Source organism: Hippocampus bargibanti, linkage group LG04, assembly GCF_051943395.1.
Source record: "Hippocampus bargibanti isolate YZ-2025 linkage group LG04, ASM5194339v1, whole genome shotgun sequence".
Classification (NCBI taxonomy): domain Eukaryota; kingdom Metazoa; phylum Chordata; class Actinopteri; order Syngnathiformes; family Syngnathidae; genus Hippocampus; species Hippocampus bargibanti.
In genome coordinates, this window is record NC_142737.1 from 29,633,514 (window position 1) to 29,648,050 (window position 14,537).

A 14,537-nucleotide genomic window follows, 5' to 3' on the forward strand; every position below is an offset into this window, starting at 1 on the left:
TTAACATATTTCACAAATATTTGTCATTTGATTTGTCACAGCTGTAGTAAACATAAGCACCATTTAAACAGTATTGGTCAAGCCAAACGTGGTAAATTCTTACTCCATGCCCTGTGCCGTCTGTCTGGCAACATCAATCCGCCTCATAGTGTCAAATTTGGTTTCAGACACGTGCAGATGGCGGTACAGGCTGCTGCCTTCACACCATTGTGTGATTATGGCAAAATTGGGCTTCGTCATGTAACCCATGAACAGCAGGATGTTGACATGTCGGGTTTTCCTGAAGAGATGGAATTACAGTTCAGAAAACTGACATATATTGCAATTTCATGACAAATTTAAACCAAAAATGTTCCAATTTGCAAGATAAGTTCAAATTTCTACCAATACAAACATTTGTATAGAGTGTCAATGCAATAGAGGTACAGTGATCCCTCGCTACTTCGTAGTTCACTTATCACGGCTTCAGTGCATCGCAGATTTTTTTTCCAGGGAAAAAAAAAACATGTTTTTTTTTTTATTAATAGCATGCAAATGTGCAAACAAAGTAAAAGAAACAACACTGCAAACAACACTGCAAACAAAGCAGAATAAAATCAAACACACTGGCTTTGAACAGAACGCTCCACGAGCTGTTCTCTATTCTCCCAAAAAAAGAGACAAAAAAAGAAAGAGTGCCAACAACTATACCGATAACAATGTTCTTCTCTCGGAAAAAGACTCCTTCAGAAGGAAAAGACACTACAGCGCAGCCAGGACGAATAGGCGCAGCAGCAAAATATTGTTTTACAACACCGTTCCTTAAACTATTAAAAAATAGGTTTTATTTTTTGTTTCAGTTCAGTTTTGCATTGTAAAATAAAATTTACAAAAAAACGACACTACTGACTACATTGTACTTCGCGGATTTCACCTATCGCGGGCTATTTTTGGAACGTATCTCCCGCGATAAACGAGTGTTCACTGTACAGTGGGACCTTGGCTTACGAACCCCTTGGCTTACCAACTTTTCGGTTTACGAACGTTACATTTATGAAAATTTTACCTTGGCATACGAACTATTTTTCGGGATACACACGGAGCTGCCACAATGAGTGATGTGTCGTTCATGAACGAGCCTGTTCACCTAACAAGAAAATGGTGGCCAATGTTTTTGTCCTCTATTCCCCGCCCCCAGTCTTCGGTTAAAACCACGTCGGTTAAAACCACGTAATTGGTCAAAAACGCAGCAGTGGGGGATGGGGTTACAGACAGAGAGAGTGAGGCTGTTCTCCAAAAAACAAAATGGCATCTCCGGTTCAAGCCACGTGATTGGTCAAGACGGGTGGGTTAAACATTAAAGAGACAGGCAGACAGAGAGAGTGAGAGAAAACACACACACACACACACACACACACACACACACACACACACACACACACACACACACACACACACACACACACACACACACACACACACACACACACACACACACACACACAAGGGAGATGACAGTTTTAAACCAAAAAAACAAAAGTGAAAAATAAAAGAAAAAACAAAGAAAGGTTAGAAAATGGATAGAAAACAGTGAAATTTACACGTGTTTGAACTTTGGTAATTCAAAAGCAGAGTGTAGACTGGAAGGATAAAATATCCCATCAATCAGGCTCCACAAATAACCCGCACAAGTCATCTGCACACTTGATGCAAAAAACTATCAACCCAGCTAAACAGATCACAATTGATGAAGAACTAGATACCATTATCACAGAAAAAGCGCCTACAATGGATCATTCCTCAAGATGGTGAAAGAAGCCTATGTTCCTCATGAAGTGTTTAATGCTGAGGAAACCGGACACTCCATTCCATCAAGCCATTAACGACCATCACAAAGGTAAATAAAATAATGTAGCCACAAGGGGGCACAAACCACTGTCTTATTGTGCCCTTCCGAAGCCCGGATAAATACAGAGGGTGGTGTCAGGAAGGGCATCCGACGTAAATTTTTTTGCCAAAACAAATATGCGAATCAAAACTCTGAATCCCATAGCGGATCGGTCAAGGCTCGGGTTAACAACGGCCGCCATTGGTACTGTTGACCTTCAGGGTGCCAGTGGAAAATTGACTACTGTTGGCCGAAGAAGGAGAGGAGGGAGGTGTGCCCGGAGGAGAAGAGAGAAATGGAACGGCAAGAGTATAGAACGAAGAGTAGGAAATTTGAATGTAGGAACAATGACAAGTAAAGGTAGAGAGCTGGTTGACATGATGCAGAGAAGGAAGGTAGACATACTGTGTGCCCAGGAGACCAGGTGGAAAAGGAGCAAGGCTAGAAGCTTAGGGTCAGGGTTTAAGTTGTTCTATCATGGTGAAGACAGAAAGAGACATGGAGTTGGGGTTATCTTAAAAGAGGAGTTTGTTAGGAATGTCTTAGAAGTAAAAAGAGTATCAGATAGAATGATGAGTCTGAAGCTAGAAATTGAAGGCGTGATGTTCAATGTTGTTTGTGGGTATGCCCCACAAGTAGGATGTGAGCTGGCGGAGAAGGAGAAATTTTGGTTGGACTTTGATGAAGTCATACAGAACATCCCGAGAAGTGAGAGGGTTGTAATTGGTGGAGACTTCAATGGACATGTTGGCGCAGGAAACAAAGATGATGAGAAGGTGATGGGCAGGTATGGACTCCAGATGAGGAACGGTGAAGGACAGATGGTGGTTGACTTTGCAAAGAGAATGGACATGGCTATTGTGAATACTTTCTTTCAGAAGAGGCAGGAACATAGGGTGACCTATAAGACTGGAGGCACACAGGTAGACTACATTTTGTGCCAACGGCGCCATCTAAAGGAAATCAGTGACTGCAAATTCGTGGTTGGTGAGAGTGTAGCCCAGGGGTGGGCAATTAATTTTTATCAGAGGCCGCATGAGAAACCTGAATTGTGTCAGAGGGCCACCAACTTTCTTTCTTTGTAAACACTCAAATTAAATATTTCGAATAGCTGATAGTGATAATCAGAAGAATAAAGCACTCTGTAAATATATATATTAGGTTATGTGAAATTGTGGTGTATTGGTTAAATAAGAAAAACAATTATTGAACCAGTGCAATTTATTTTTAACTTGTTAATCTCCACAAACAATAACTTGTAATGTTTTCCACCTCATGTTACCTCTTCAATGAGAATAATCCAGTCTGTTCTGGGCTTGAACAAGGGCATTGAAATCTGGCGGAATGTCTGAAGTGGCTATCCGAAGGACAGCTGAGAGGTGGTCATCAGTCATAGAGGATCTGTGTTTGGATTTGTTGAACTTCATAACTGAGAATGTCTGTTCACAATGATAGGTAGATCCAAAGAGGACTAGGATCCTCTGAGCATGCCTCCTCAGGTGTGGAAAATTCTCCTCTTTGAGGGTGGAGTAAAAGTCCAGCAGTGACACTGACTTGAAGTGATCTGCCAGAAGTGTGTCAGACTGCAGATCAATGAGTTCCATCTGAACTTCACTTGGTGCATCATCCACACTGCAGTTGAAGGGAGAAGAAACCATGTGCATTTCACTATCAAGAGTTTTGAAATCTTGAAATCGCCTTGAAAACTCTGCATGCAATGTTTCTAACGTGGTTGAGTACTTTTGGAGGTGATCACCTGATCTTTTGGCTTCCTTAAGTGTTGGCAAGTGGGTGAGAATGTTGACCTTCACTTTGCTTGAGAGGAGCTGCAGTTTTCTCATGAAAGCCTTCACTGCACTGTACATCTCATGCACAAAAAGGCCCTTGCTCTGCATTTTGACATTTAGTTCGTTCATTAGTGCAGTCACATCCACAGCGAATCCGAGGTCTGCCAACCAGTTGTTATCTGAAAGTTCTGGGACGTCATGACCTTTCTGAATACAGAATCCTGAATCTGGTCTCTCAGGTCCCAGACACTTTTCAGAACCTTGCCAAGGCTGAGCCACCTAACAGTGCAGTGATAGCTTATGTCACCATGTTCAGCCTCATTTTCCTCCAACAAAAGCAACAAACTGTCTGATTTAAAGCTCTCGCTCTGATGAAATTAAATATTTTAGTGACAGCATCAACGACATGTTTCATTTTTAACACTGTCTTACACAACACTTCCTGGTGTATGATACAATGCAAAAATGTCAATTTCTGATCAGGGTTCATTTCTGTCACTTTATCCTGCATTCTCTTTAAAAGTCCAACATTTTTCCCGATTAGATTTGGACAACCATCTGTTGTTACACCTGCAAGCTTGTCCCATTTCAGTCCTAACATGGCCATACATGCATTTACCTCTCTGAAAAAGTCATTACCAGTGGTTGTCCCTTTTATTGACTGCATGGCTGCCAACTCCTCCGTGATTTGAAAGTCTGCGGTTATCCCACGTAAGAAGATGAGCAGCTGGGCGGTGTCACGTACATCGCAGCTCTCATCCAAAGCCAGAGAAAAAAAGTCAAAGTCGGCCGCTCTGTTCTTCAGCTGAAGCTCTAAGTTTCCCGCGATGTCCTCAATCCGCCTCGTTACAGTGCGTCGGGAGAGTGAAACGTTCTCAAACGCGCCCTTTTTCTCTGGGCACATCAGCGCAGCAGAGTCCAATAAACACTCCTTAATAAACTCTCCGTCGGAAAATGCCCTACTTTTTCTGGCGATTTTGTGAGAAATGACATAACTTGTCCTGACGGCTGCATCTCTGGGAGTGTGAAGTTTAGTGAAACATCCTTGTTGGGTTTGTAGTTTTGCAAGCAATGCATCAGACACCCTTGCATGCTCTTCACCAGACAGATTTCTGTATTTATCTTCATGCTTGGTCGTGTAGTGGCGATTCAAATTATATTCTTTAAACACAGCAACCTGTGTACCACAGACTAAGCACACTGCTTTACCTTTAATTTCTGTAAAGAAATATTTGGCAGTCCATGTCTTGTTGAAAATACGGCATTCGTTATCAACTTTTCTTTTCTTGGGGTGTGCCGACATCTTGAGCCTTCAGGGTAACATAGCGAACAGAATCGCCTTCACTGACTTCCGTGTAAGACTCTCGCGTATATACACGTAAGACGTAGTCTACGTCGTGCATACGTAATGACCTAACGCTTTTCAAAATAAAAGTTAACTCATTTTTTTGTTTAATTCATGGCGTTTATGATTGGCCTCACGCGGGCCGGACAGGGACGTACAAAGGGCCGGATGTGACCCGCGGGCCATAATTTGCCCAGGTCTGGTGTAGCCAGACAGCGTAGGTTGGTGGTGTGTAGGATGACGCTTGCAGTGAGGAAGATGAAGAAACCAAAGGCTGAAGTGAGGACAAAATGGCGGAAGTTGAAAAAGGAAGAGTGTTGCATGACATTTAGGAAGGAGGTAAGACAAGCACTGGGTGCGCAAGAGGTCCTTCCAGATGACTGGCAAACTGCAACAAACATAATCGGAGATACAGGTTGGAAAGTACTTGGTGTATCGAGTGGAAGAAAGGTAGACAAGGAGACTTTGTGATGGAATGGGGAGGTGCAGGAGTGTATACAGAGAAAGAGGTTAGCAAAGAAGTGGGACACTGAGAGGACGGACGAGAGTAGACAGCAGTACAAAGAGATGCAGCGCACGGTTAAAGTAAAGGTGGCAAAGGCCAAACAAGACAGCAAGGAAGGCGAGACTGATCTTTACAGGCTGGCGTGACAGAGAGACAGATGGTAAGGACCTGCAGCAGGTTCGGGTGATTAAGGATAGAGATGGCAATGTATTAATAGGTGCCAGAAGTGTGATGGCAAGATGGAAAGAGTATTTTGAAGAATTGATGAATGAGGAAAATGAGAAGGAACACAGAGTAGGAGACATGACTGTTGTGGACCAAGACGTAGCAAACATTAGCAAGGATGAAGTGAGGAGGGCGCTGAAGAGGATGAAGGGGGGAAAGGCACTCGGGCCTGATGATTTACCAATCGAAGTATGGAAGTGTCTTGGAGAGGTGGCGGTGGTGTTCCTGACTGGGTTATTCAACAAGATCTTAGATGGTGAACAGATACCTGAAGCATGGAGACAAAGTGTACTGGTGCCTAACTACAGAGGAATAAAGTTGATGAGCCATACAATGAAACTCTGGGAAAGAGTAGTTGAAGCTAGACTAAGAGCAGATGTGAACATTTGTGAGCAGCAGTAAGGCTTCATGCCAAAAAAAAAAAAAAAAAAAAAAAGAGTACGACAGATGGAGTGTTTGCTTTAAGAATGCTGATAGAGAAGTAGAGAAGGTCAGAAGGAATTGCATTGTAGATCTGGAGAAAGCGTACGACAGGGTGACCAGAGAAGAGCTGCGGAATTGCATGAGTAGGTCTGGAGTGACGGAAAAGTATGTCATAGCGGTGCAAGACATGTATCATGACTGTAAGACAGTTGTGAGGTGTGCTGTTGGTGTGACTGAGGAATTCAAGGTGGAGGTGGGACTCCACCAGGGGTCAGCTCTGAGCCCCTTCTTGTTTGCTATGGTGATGGACAGGCTGACAGACGATGTTAGACAAGAATCTCCTTGGACCATGATGTTTGCAGATGACATTGTGATCTGTAGCGAGAACAGGAAACAGGTGGCGGAGAAACTAGAGATGTGGAGATGTGCCCTGGAAAGGAGAGGAATGAAGATCAGTCGCAGCAAGACGGAATATATGTGTGTGAATGAGAGGGATCCAAGTGCAAGAGTGATGCTACAGGGAGAAGAGATAAAGAAGGTGGAAGATTTTAAGTACTTGGGGTCAACTGTCCAGAGCAATGGAGAGTGTGGAAAAGAGGTGAAGAAGTGTCCAAGCAGACTGGAACGGCTGGAGAAAATGGCAGGCGTGATAGAAGGTTTCAGCTAGGATGAAAGGAAAAGTGTATAAAACAGTGGTGAGACTAGCCATGATGTTTGGACTGGAGACAGTGCCAGTGAAGAAAAGACAGGAAGCAGAGGTGGAGGTAGCAGAGCTGAAGATGTTGAGGTTTTCATTGGGAGTGACCAGGTTGGATAGGATCAGGAATGAGTACATTAGAGGGACAACTCATATTAGAGGCTTTGGAGAGAAAGTCAGAGAGGCCAGACTGAGATGGTTTGGACATGTCCAGAGGAGAGAGAGTGACTATATCGGGAGAAGGATGCTGAGCCTTGAACTGCCAGGCAGGAGACTGAGAGGAAGACCGAACAGGGGGTTTATGGATGCGGTCAAAGAAGACATGAAGGTAGCTGGTGTGAGAGAAGAGGATGCACAAAACCGGGATAGATGGAGGACATTGATTCGCTGTGGCGACCCCTGAGGGGAAAAGCCGAAAGGAAAAGAAGAAGACAAAGGTAAATAAAATTACTTTATTGTACAGTACAGTTTATTTCTTTAATCATAATACTATCGCACATTTATTATACATAAAATAAGGTATATTTTGTGTAGTTTTAAGGCTTAGAAAATTAGAAGAAAATTGTTTTATTGGGGACCTGGGAACGGATTATTCTCATTTTAATGGTTTCCTATGGGAAATTAATTTTTGGGATACACACTTTTCACCTTACACACTGTCTGGGAACCAATTAAGTTCGTAGCCAAGGTCCCACTGTATATGTAAAATGTGCATTTAAAAAAATCCATATTTTGTTAAGAGACTTAATTGTTTCAAATGAAACTGAGGACGTTTGCTCTGAAATTCACATCATGGTAGAAATTACAGTAAAGTCTCGTTATATCGATATTCTAGGGAGTCCGAAAAATATCGATATAACCGGGACTATCTATATATCCGACCCTGCGCGGATGTAACTTTCTCCGTGCGTGCATAGAAATAGTATCGTAATAAACGGGACTATCGATATAACCGATATCGATATAACGAGACTTTACTGTAAATCCCTTCACAGTATTGGTTAGTGTAAAAGCCTAAACCCCACAATAAAAGTACAGTAAAGTCTCGGGAGTCCGAAAAAATATCGATATAACCGGGACTATCGATATATCCGACCCTGCGCGCATGTAATTTTCTCCTTGCGTTCATAGAAATAGTATCGTAATAAGCGGTACTATCGATATAACCGATATCTTGGTAAGTGGTAATTATAAAGTTAAATATTAAATATTAAATAAATATTTCCAGTTAAAATTGTTTATTTGTTTGTTTACATATTTGTTTATCAATAGAATTCCACATTTTGATGTAAACATGTCTGTTTCCCTTTATGTGATGAAATGAAAACAACGTCCCAGAGGTGTGAACCTATAGAAATTCACTTCCTGAAACATATTTCTGAATGTCCATCTTTTGAAATTCTTTCACGAGCATAATATTTTAGACAGGCTATATTTTAATCAGGACTTCACAATAGTTAAAATAAAAAAGCCAGAACCCCAAATTTACACATGAAAAACTAACTTACCTTAAGACTTGCATTTCATTTTTAAAGGCCTGCAACTGTTCAGGCGTTGGCTCAGTGACTTTAAGGATCTTGATTGCAACATCCCCATGCCACTTGCCCTTGAATACAGTTCCAAAGGAGCCAGCTCCTATTCTCTTTTGGATCGTGACTTCACGGTAGTGGACCTCCCAGTAGTAACTTGAATCTCTGTAGCCCCCTCGAAGCTAAAACGCATCCAATTTGCCCAACAAATTGATAAATTAACTCATGTCTCCAAAAAGATTCACACACAAGGACTACTGCAGAAAATGACGTACTACTTTCTTTTTGTCATCGGAGGAGGAGGGCTTTCGTTCTTTGTGCTCTGATGGAGACTTGGGCGGCCTTCTCCCCGGAGAACCTAAAGCGGGTGGGCTAGTGGATGGCTTTGGTGATGGCTCAGGACCTACAGATATTAAGATATAAAGGGCAGGGCACCAAGGTTTTGAGTACGATACGTGAAAATGTAAACAGCAAACCTAAATTTACTAATTAAAAACCATAAAACATACCTATTGTGTTGCTAAATTTCACAGCTTCCTAAAAGTTGAAGGGGAATAAAAAAACATGCAGACTTCATTAAATGGATCACAAGGAATTTCATTGACAAAAGGTGACGATAAATAGAATGACTTCATGCAAGTTTTCCACTAGTGGTCATGTTTGACTTTTCTCCAAGAAGCAAAACTGTTCAGTTGGTGCAACTTGTTGCAATGCTTGAAGCCATTCATGATCGGTTGAACATTGTTTTTGCTTCGTCCCACTGTTTAGTTCACATCAAACATGTTTGGTTGATATCAGATGGAGCAAGGGTGGGCACATTAAAATGATGCAGGTGGCCCACAGATTTTCCATCAACACTGCCAGGGCGGTCACATGAGACAGCACACTTCGTAACCAGACATATGGCAACAGTGCTACTTCTAATCTCCGAAAGTGGGTTTTCATCAGTCCTTAGTTGTGTCACCAACTAAATTGGTACACTTCAATACAGTAGAACTCCTCTACAATGAAGTTTTACGCAACAGGGGACTTTTTACTGTAGCAAATTTTATCTTTGACGTTTGCAAAAACATGCCCTTTTATTCCAATTGTAGATAGGTATGGGCATGCACTTATTTGACACTTAATAAGGCCAGCGTAAAAATAAAAAAAAAGTCAATTTAGGATCAGTTTTTCACTTTTATTTATATCAATTTCTTGGATGTCTTTCACTTCAGTTTTTCCTTGTTTCATCCTTACTACTTTTAACCTGTCTTCAAGCATTAAAGCTTTTAGTTGGTTAACTACTTGTGAAGTGCTATTTTATACCTAGCAATTCAAAGTTTGCGCTGTGTTTATAACTGCTCGTAAAATTTCTAACCACTTGTGAACAATAGCAAATACTTTGTGTATTCCAGTGTGGTGCTTGCTCTGGTGTTGCCAAGTTAAGCAGTAGAAGACGCTGTGGCAGGCTGAGGTTGGATTAAACCACAGGTGGGCAAAATACGGCCCGCGGGCCGGTTCAGAATCGTTCTTTTTAATCCGGCCCACCGAAGGTTGGTCCACAACTGATGTTCCATGTCCACAATTGCATTTATTTTAATTATACTTGTAATGACAGGAATTTCAAGGCTATGTGGCACAATTACTTGAAGTTGCAGAACACAGGGATGGAGGGGGAGACAAATAGAGAGGGAGAGATTGAGGAATAAATCTTATCTACCACTTGTGGTCCTCTGCCAAACATGACTCCCACACCCAGTTTAGAAACAAAACAAGAAAAAAAAACAAATGCATTAAACTTTCTATTAGTATATTACATTAACAATCAATTCATAACAACACATGTTCTGGAAGCCCTACGATAGCTCGCAGTAGCAGCAACTGAAACTGCTGCGGTACGACAGAATGACTGTATCGATGTCACTATTTTCAATCATTGCATCCAAAAAGTGGCTCTTTATTGCAGTGAATGTTCCTGGTATAACAAAGGGTATTAATTTCATTCATTTACATATCTGTCCTGTAGAACCCGGTATCCAAAGATACTGAAGAGATTTGTATCCGATTAAATAAAGCAGGTTACAAAGCGTGAAACATCCAGGAGACGCTTGGAGTCAGCAAGACTCAAATCTAAAGACTTTGAAAAACAAGAAAGTGATTCTTGCTCAGTCCAATTCTTGCAAATTCCACTAATAGAAGGTATTGCGAGAAGCTAGATGTAAAGGCACATTTCCCGGAATGGTTTGACTGCCATCGTGTTAAAAACTTCTAGCAAACCAGACCGCTAATAAGGGAGGATAATTCCATAGCACTAACTATGAGCATTGAAGACTGAAGTATCTTGTGGCTGGCTTCAAAGTTGGTTGCGCGACATCAGCTGAGCAATGGCGTAATGCAGGGGTGTCAAAGTCATTTTTTGCCGCGGGCCACATTGTAGTTATGGTTTCCTCTCGAGGGCCGTTATGAATTTGGGGATCCCATTAGAATGTTTAAATCCCTTCAAATATTACATATAGAGCACACAGCAAATTAATGAATAACTCGTTTTCAAATCTGAAGTCAAGAATAATGACTTTTATTGTGGTTGACATCCAAAAATATGACATTTTGGCTCAGATTTGAGCAATCATCATGGAATTTAACAAGTTTGATTTGCTTTCGCGGGCCGAAAAAAATGATGTGGCGGGCCGGATTTGGCCCGCGGGCCTTGACTTTGACACCTGTGGCGTAATGTGTGGTGTTCGGGGAGATGTATAGTTAGAGACAGTGACTGAGTGGAATGACAAGTCACCAGGTCTCTTCCTCGTCTCATTTTGTAGCAAATACTCCCGTTTTATTTTGTATTTTTTATATACATTTACTGTTTACTTTGTAACTTGTGTTGTCACACATGGATATTTGGATGGTCACAAAGGACATATACTGTACCATAGTTGTTTCACTGTTCTCATTAATTAATAGAAGTATGTTAATAGTTTTGATTTTGTTCTGTTGGTGTTTGGTATTGACAATCAACATATGTATTTTTTTAATTTATCATATCTGGTACTGACCAAGCCCATCTGCTTGGTCAGTACCTACGCACTGCTAGGGAGAAGCAGAGTACATCGAAACTTCAAAACTACTGTACACAGCAGAAGAAACCCATACAAAGGGAGGCTTACCTCTATAATGCTGACAACAGCCGGGCTCACTGTGCTGACCATATGAACATTGGGTGTCGAGGTGGAGCGATGCCTTTGTAGAGATTGGCCATCTCCACTGGGGATAGGGAAGCGAAAGGCTGATGTTGGTGACAGGAGGTCCAGCCTGAAAGAGAGAATGCCACAGGTCACACAGCATTTAAAAAAATGTTTCAAAGATGTGAATCTTTAACATGCTAAGAAATTGTTTGGTCTGCAAGCTTACCCAGCAGGCTCTGGTGTAAATGGTATGTTACTCTGTGATGAATTTTCTGGCAATAGTATCTGAGGATACTCGTCTGTACAGGGACTTGATTACACCCATCCAAACGAGTAGAGAAGAATGAGACAAAAGACAATAGCATTAAACCGGGGTGGGCTCTAACATGTTCACACTGAACTGCATGTGAATTTCTTGAAATTGACTATTTCACAGAAACCGAACCGCTTATCCGCACAAGGTTCGTTCCTGTGTTTGAGAAGCCGGCGGGGTTCACCCTGAACTTGGAAAGCAAGGATTTAAATAATGATGAGAATAGCAATAAATTAAATTTGGAGGGTCGTAAACAGTTGTACGCTTTTTATTAATCCACTAAATATGGCATTCGACTAAGACACATTGTGAAGGACATAGACAGATCGGCGATCCGTTGGGTGTTTATTTTTACAAACTGGTTCATTTTAATGCACTTAAAATACAGTACATGTTCCACTGAGCCTTCTGTTGCAGTCACCAATTGCGATTGAGCTATTCGCCAGATCATTCTGGCCGTAAGTAGTGCCTAAGAGCAGCCCCCTCCCTCCCCCAAAAAAACCACCCAATTTTATCACAATATTAATCTAAGTTGCATTTTTATCATGTTTTATCTTCCACATACATTGTCCATATTTTGAAAACCTAACCTAGTATTCAGAGTACAAAAGACATGGTTTGTCAACCAACTGTACATTGGCGGATGGCAGAAAACAAGTTCTTCAACGATCCATCCATTTTCTGAAGCACTTTTCCTGTTGAACTAATTTTAAATCCATCCGCTTGACGTTGAAGTTGCAAGCTAACACGAAAAGACTGTCTGCCATTCTAATAAAGTGAGACAAGCAATAACGTTAACAAAAACAAAGGCGTTGGTTGACAAATCACAATTTCATATAATGCTGAACAGCTGTATCTAACAGTCAACAGCAGCTAAATATTCTGATGAGCCAGCCGCATAGCGCGCACACACACACACACGCGCACACACACGCACACGCACACACACACACATCTTGAATACAGTGGAGTTGAATATGGTGTATATGGGCTTCAAGTAGATATGTCATACGCAATTCTTTCAGACACTAAATTACGGCTTTGGTGCCAGCATTCCAAGCCGCTGCAAGTATTATCGGTCATGGCATCTTGGACAGAGATTCCACAAGCTAGTTCACAAGTGTATTGGCCTGAATATAAGATGGTTGTTTTTGCATTGAAATAAGACTGAAAAAAGTGGGGCTTATATTCTATCTTGCTGGCTATCTAGCTAGCTATTTAGCTGGCTACCTCGCTAGCACTTTATTTGCTATGTATTAGCTATCTAGCTGGTTCGTTAGCTATTGAGCTAGCTAGCTGTTAGCTATGTGGCTGGCTCATCAGCTAACTAGCTAGCTATTAGCTATCTAGCTAGCTATCTATTAGGTATATGGCTGGCTCATTAGCTATCTAGCTACAGTAAAGTCTCGTTATATCGCTATCGGATATATCGATAGTCCCGGTTATATCGATACTATTTCTATGCACGCACGGAGAAAATTACATGCAAACAGGGTCGGATATATCGATAGTCCCGGTTATATCGATATTTTTTCCGACTCCCTTGAATATCGATGTAACGAGACTTTACTGTATTAGCTATATAGTAATAAAATTTCAAAAAAATTTCAATTAGTATAGCAGTCCTCAACCTTTTTTGCCCACGGACTGTAATGTCAGACTATGTTTTCAGGGACCGGTTTTTACGGTGTGACGGACAAACAACAAAATAATATGATGCGACGTGCATGAAAACGGTGGTAGTATCAAAACATATTCATAAACACAAATCATGCACAAATCTGCATGTTCTGCAGAGTGGGCTTGGCATGATGAAATCTTATACTGTCAATTAAATGAAGCCTTCTTTTTCTTGAAAATCAGAGGCTCCTTTTCCTTCTCCTGGATGGGCCTTTCCCTTTCACATTGTAACTTTCAATTTTGTTTTATCGTATTTTTCGGATTATAAATCACAGTTTTTTTCATAGTTTGGTTTGCTACAACACCCGCCTCACCCGTAGAGCCATCCGGATCGCTGGCGATCCCACCCACCCCTCCCACAGCCTCTTCAGCCTGCTGCCATCGGGTCGGAGACTGCGGAGTCTCCGAGCCAAGACCAGCAGGCTCAAGGACAGTTTCTGCCACCAGGCAGTCCGGAGACTCAACTCCCTCCCAGCCCTGCCCAGCCTGCCCCTTCCCACTGCCACACTCAGCGAACTCTGAGTACACGCTAAATGCTGTACGATCATCCTGAACTCTATTTTTTGTTATTTCTCATTAGACAAGACCTCACTTCAACCCTTTCTAGTTGTTTGTTTTTGCAATTACGACATTACGTCACTTTATGTACGTCACTTCCTCACTTTACATATGTCACTACCTCACTTTACATACGTCACTACCTCACTTTCCATACGACACTACCTCACTTTACATACAGAAATTACATGTATTGTCTGTTGTCAATTGTATGTCTTTTTTAGCCACCTTATAAGTGCCTTGCATGTCTTGCACGCTGGGTCCGAGAGGACATTAATTTCATCTGTGCTGTATGTCATGCATATTAGCATATTTGACAATAAAGCTGACTTTGACTTTGACTTTTTTTGGGGGTGCGACTTATAAATCGGAACGACTTATATATGCTTTTTTTTATTACGGTATATCATTTCACATGTTATTTTCACATTAAACCGCAAGAGC

General features: G+C 41.6%; 1 protein-coding gene across 2 annotated transcripts in view; it reads right to left on the bottom strand.

Annotated features, from left to right (window-relative positions):
* Positions 1-14,537, bottom strand: part of araf (A-Raf proto-oncogene, serine/threonine kinase) — a 41,025-nt gene that overhangs the window by 18,181 nt on the left and 8,307 nt on the right. For both annotated transcript variants that reach the window (XM_088995037.1, XM_088995038.1), the window contains exons 6-11: positions 11,769-11,852; positions 11,525-11,669; positions 8,888-8,915; positions 8,654-8,781; positions 8,358-8,560; positions 104-280 (exon numbers count right to left, since the gene is read on the bottom strand). In XM_088995037.1, the coding sequence (XP_088851163.1) occupies positions 104-280; positions 8,358-8,560; positions 8,654-8,781; positions 8,888-8,915; positions 11,525-11,669; positions 11,769-11,852 (765 nt within the window). The remainder of the gene's footprint in view (positions 1-103; positions 281-8,357; positions 8,561-8,653; positions 8,782-8,887; positions 8,916-11,524; positions 11,670-11,768; positions 11,853-14,537) is intronic.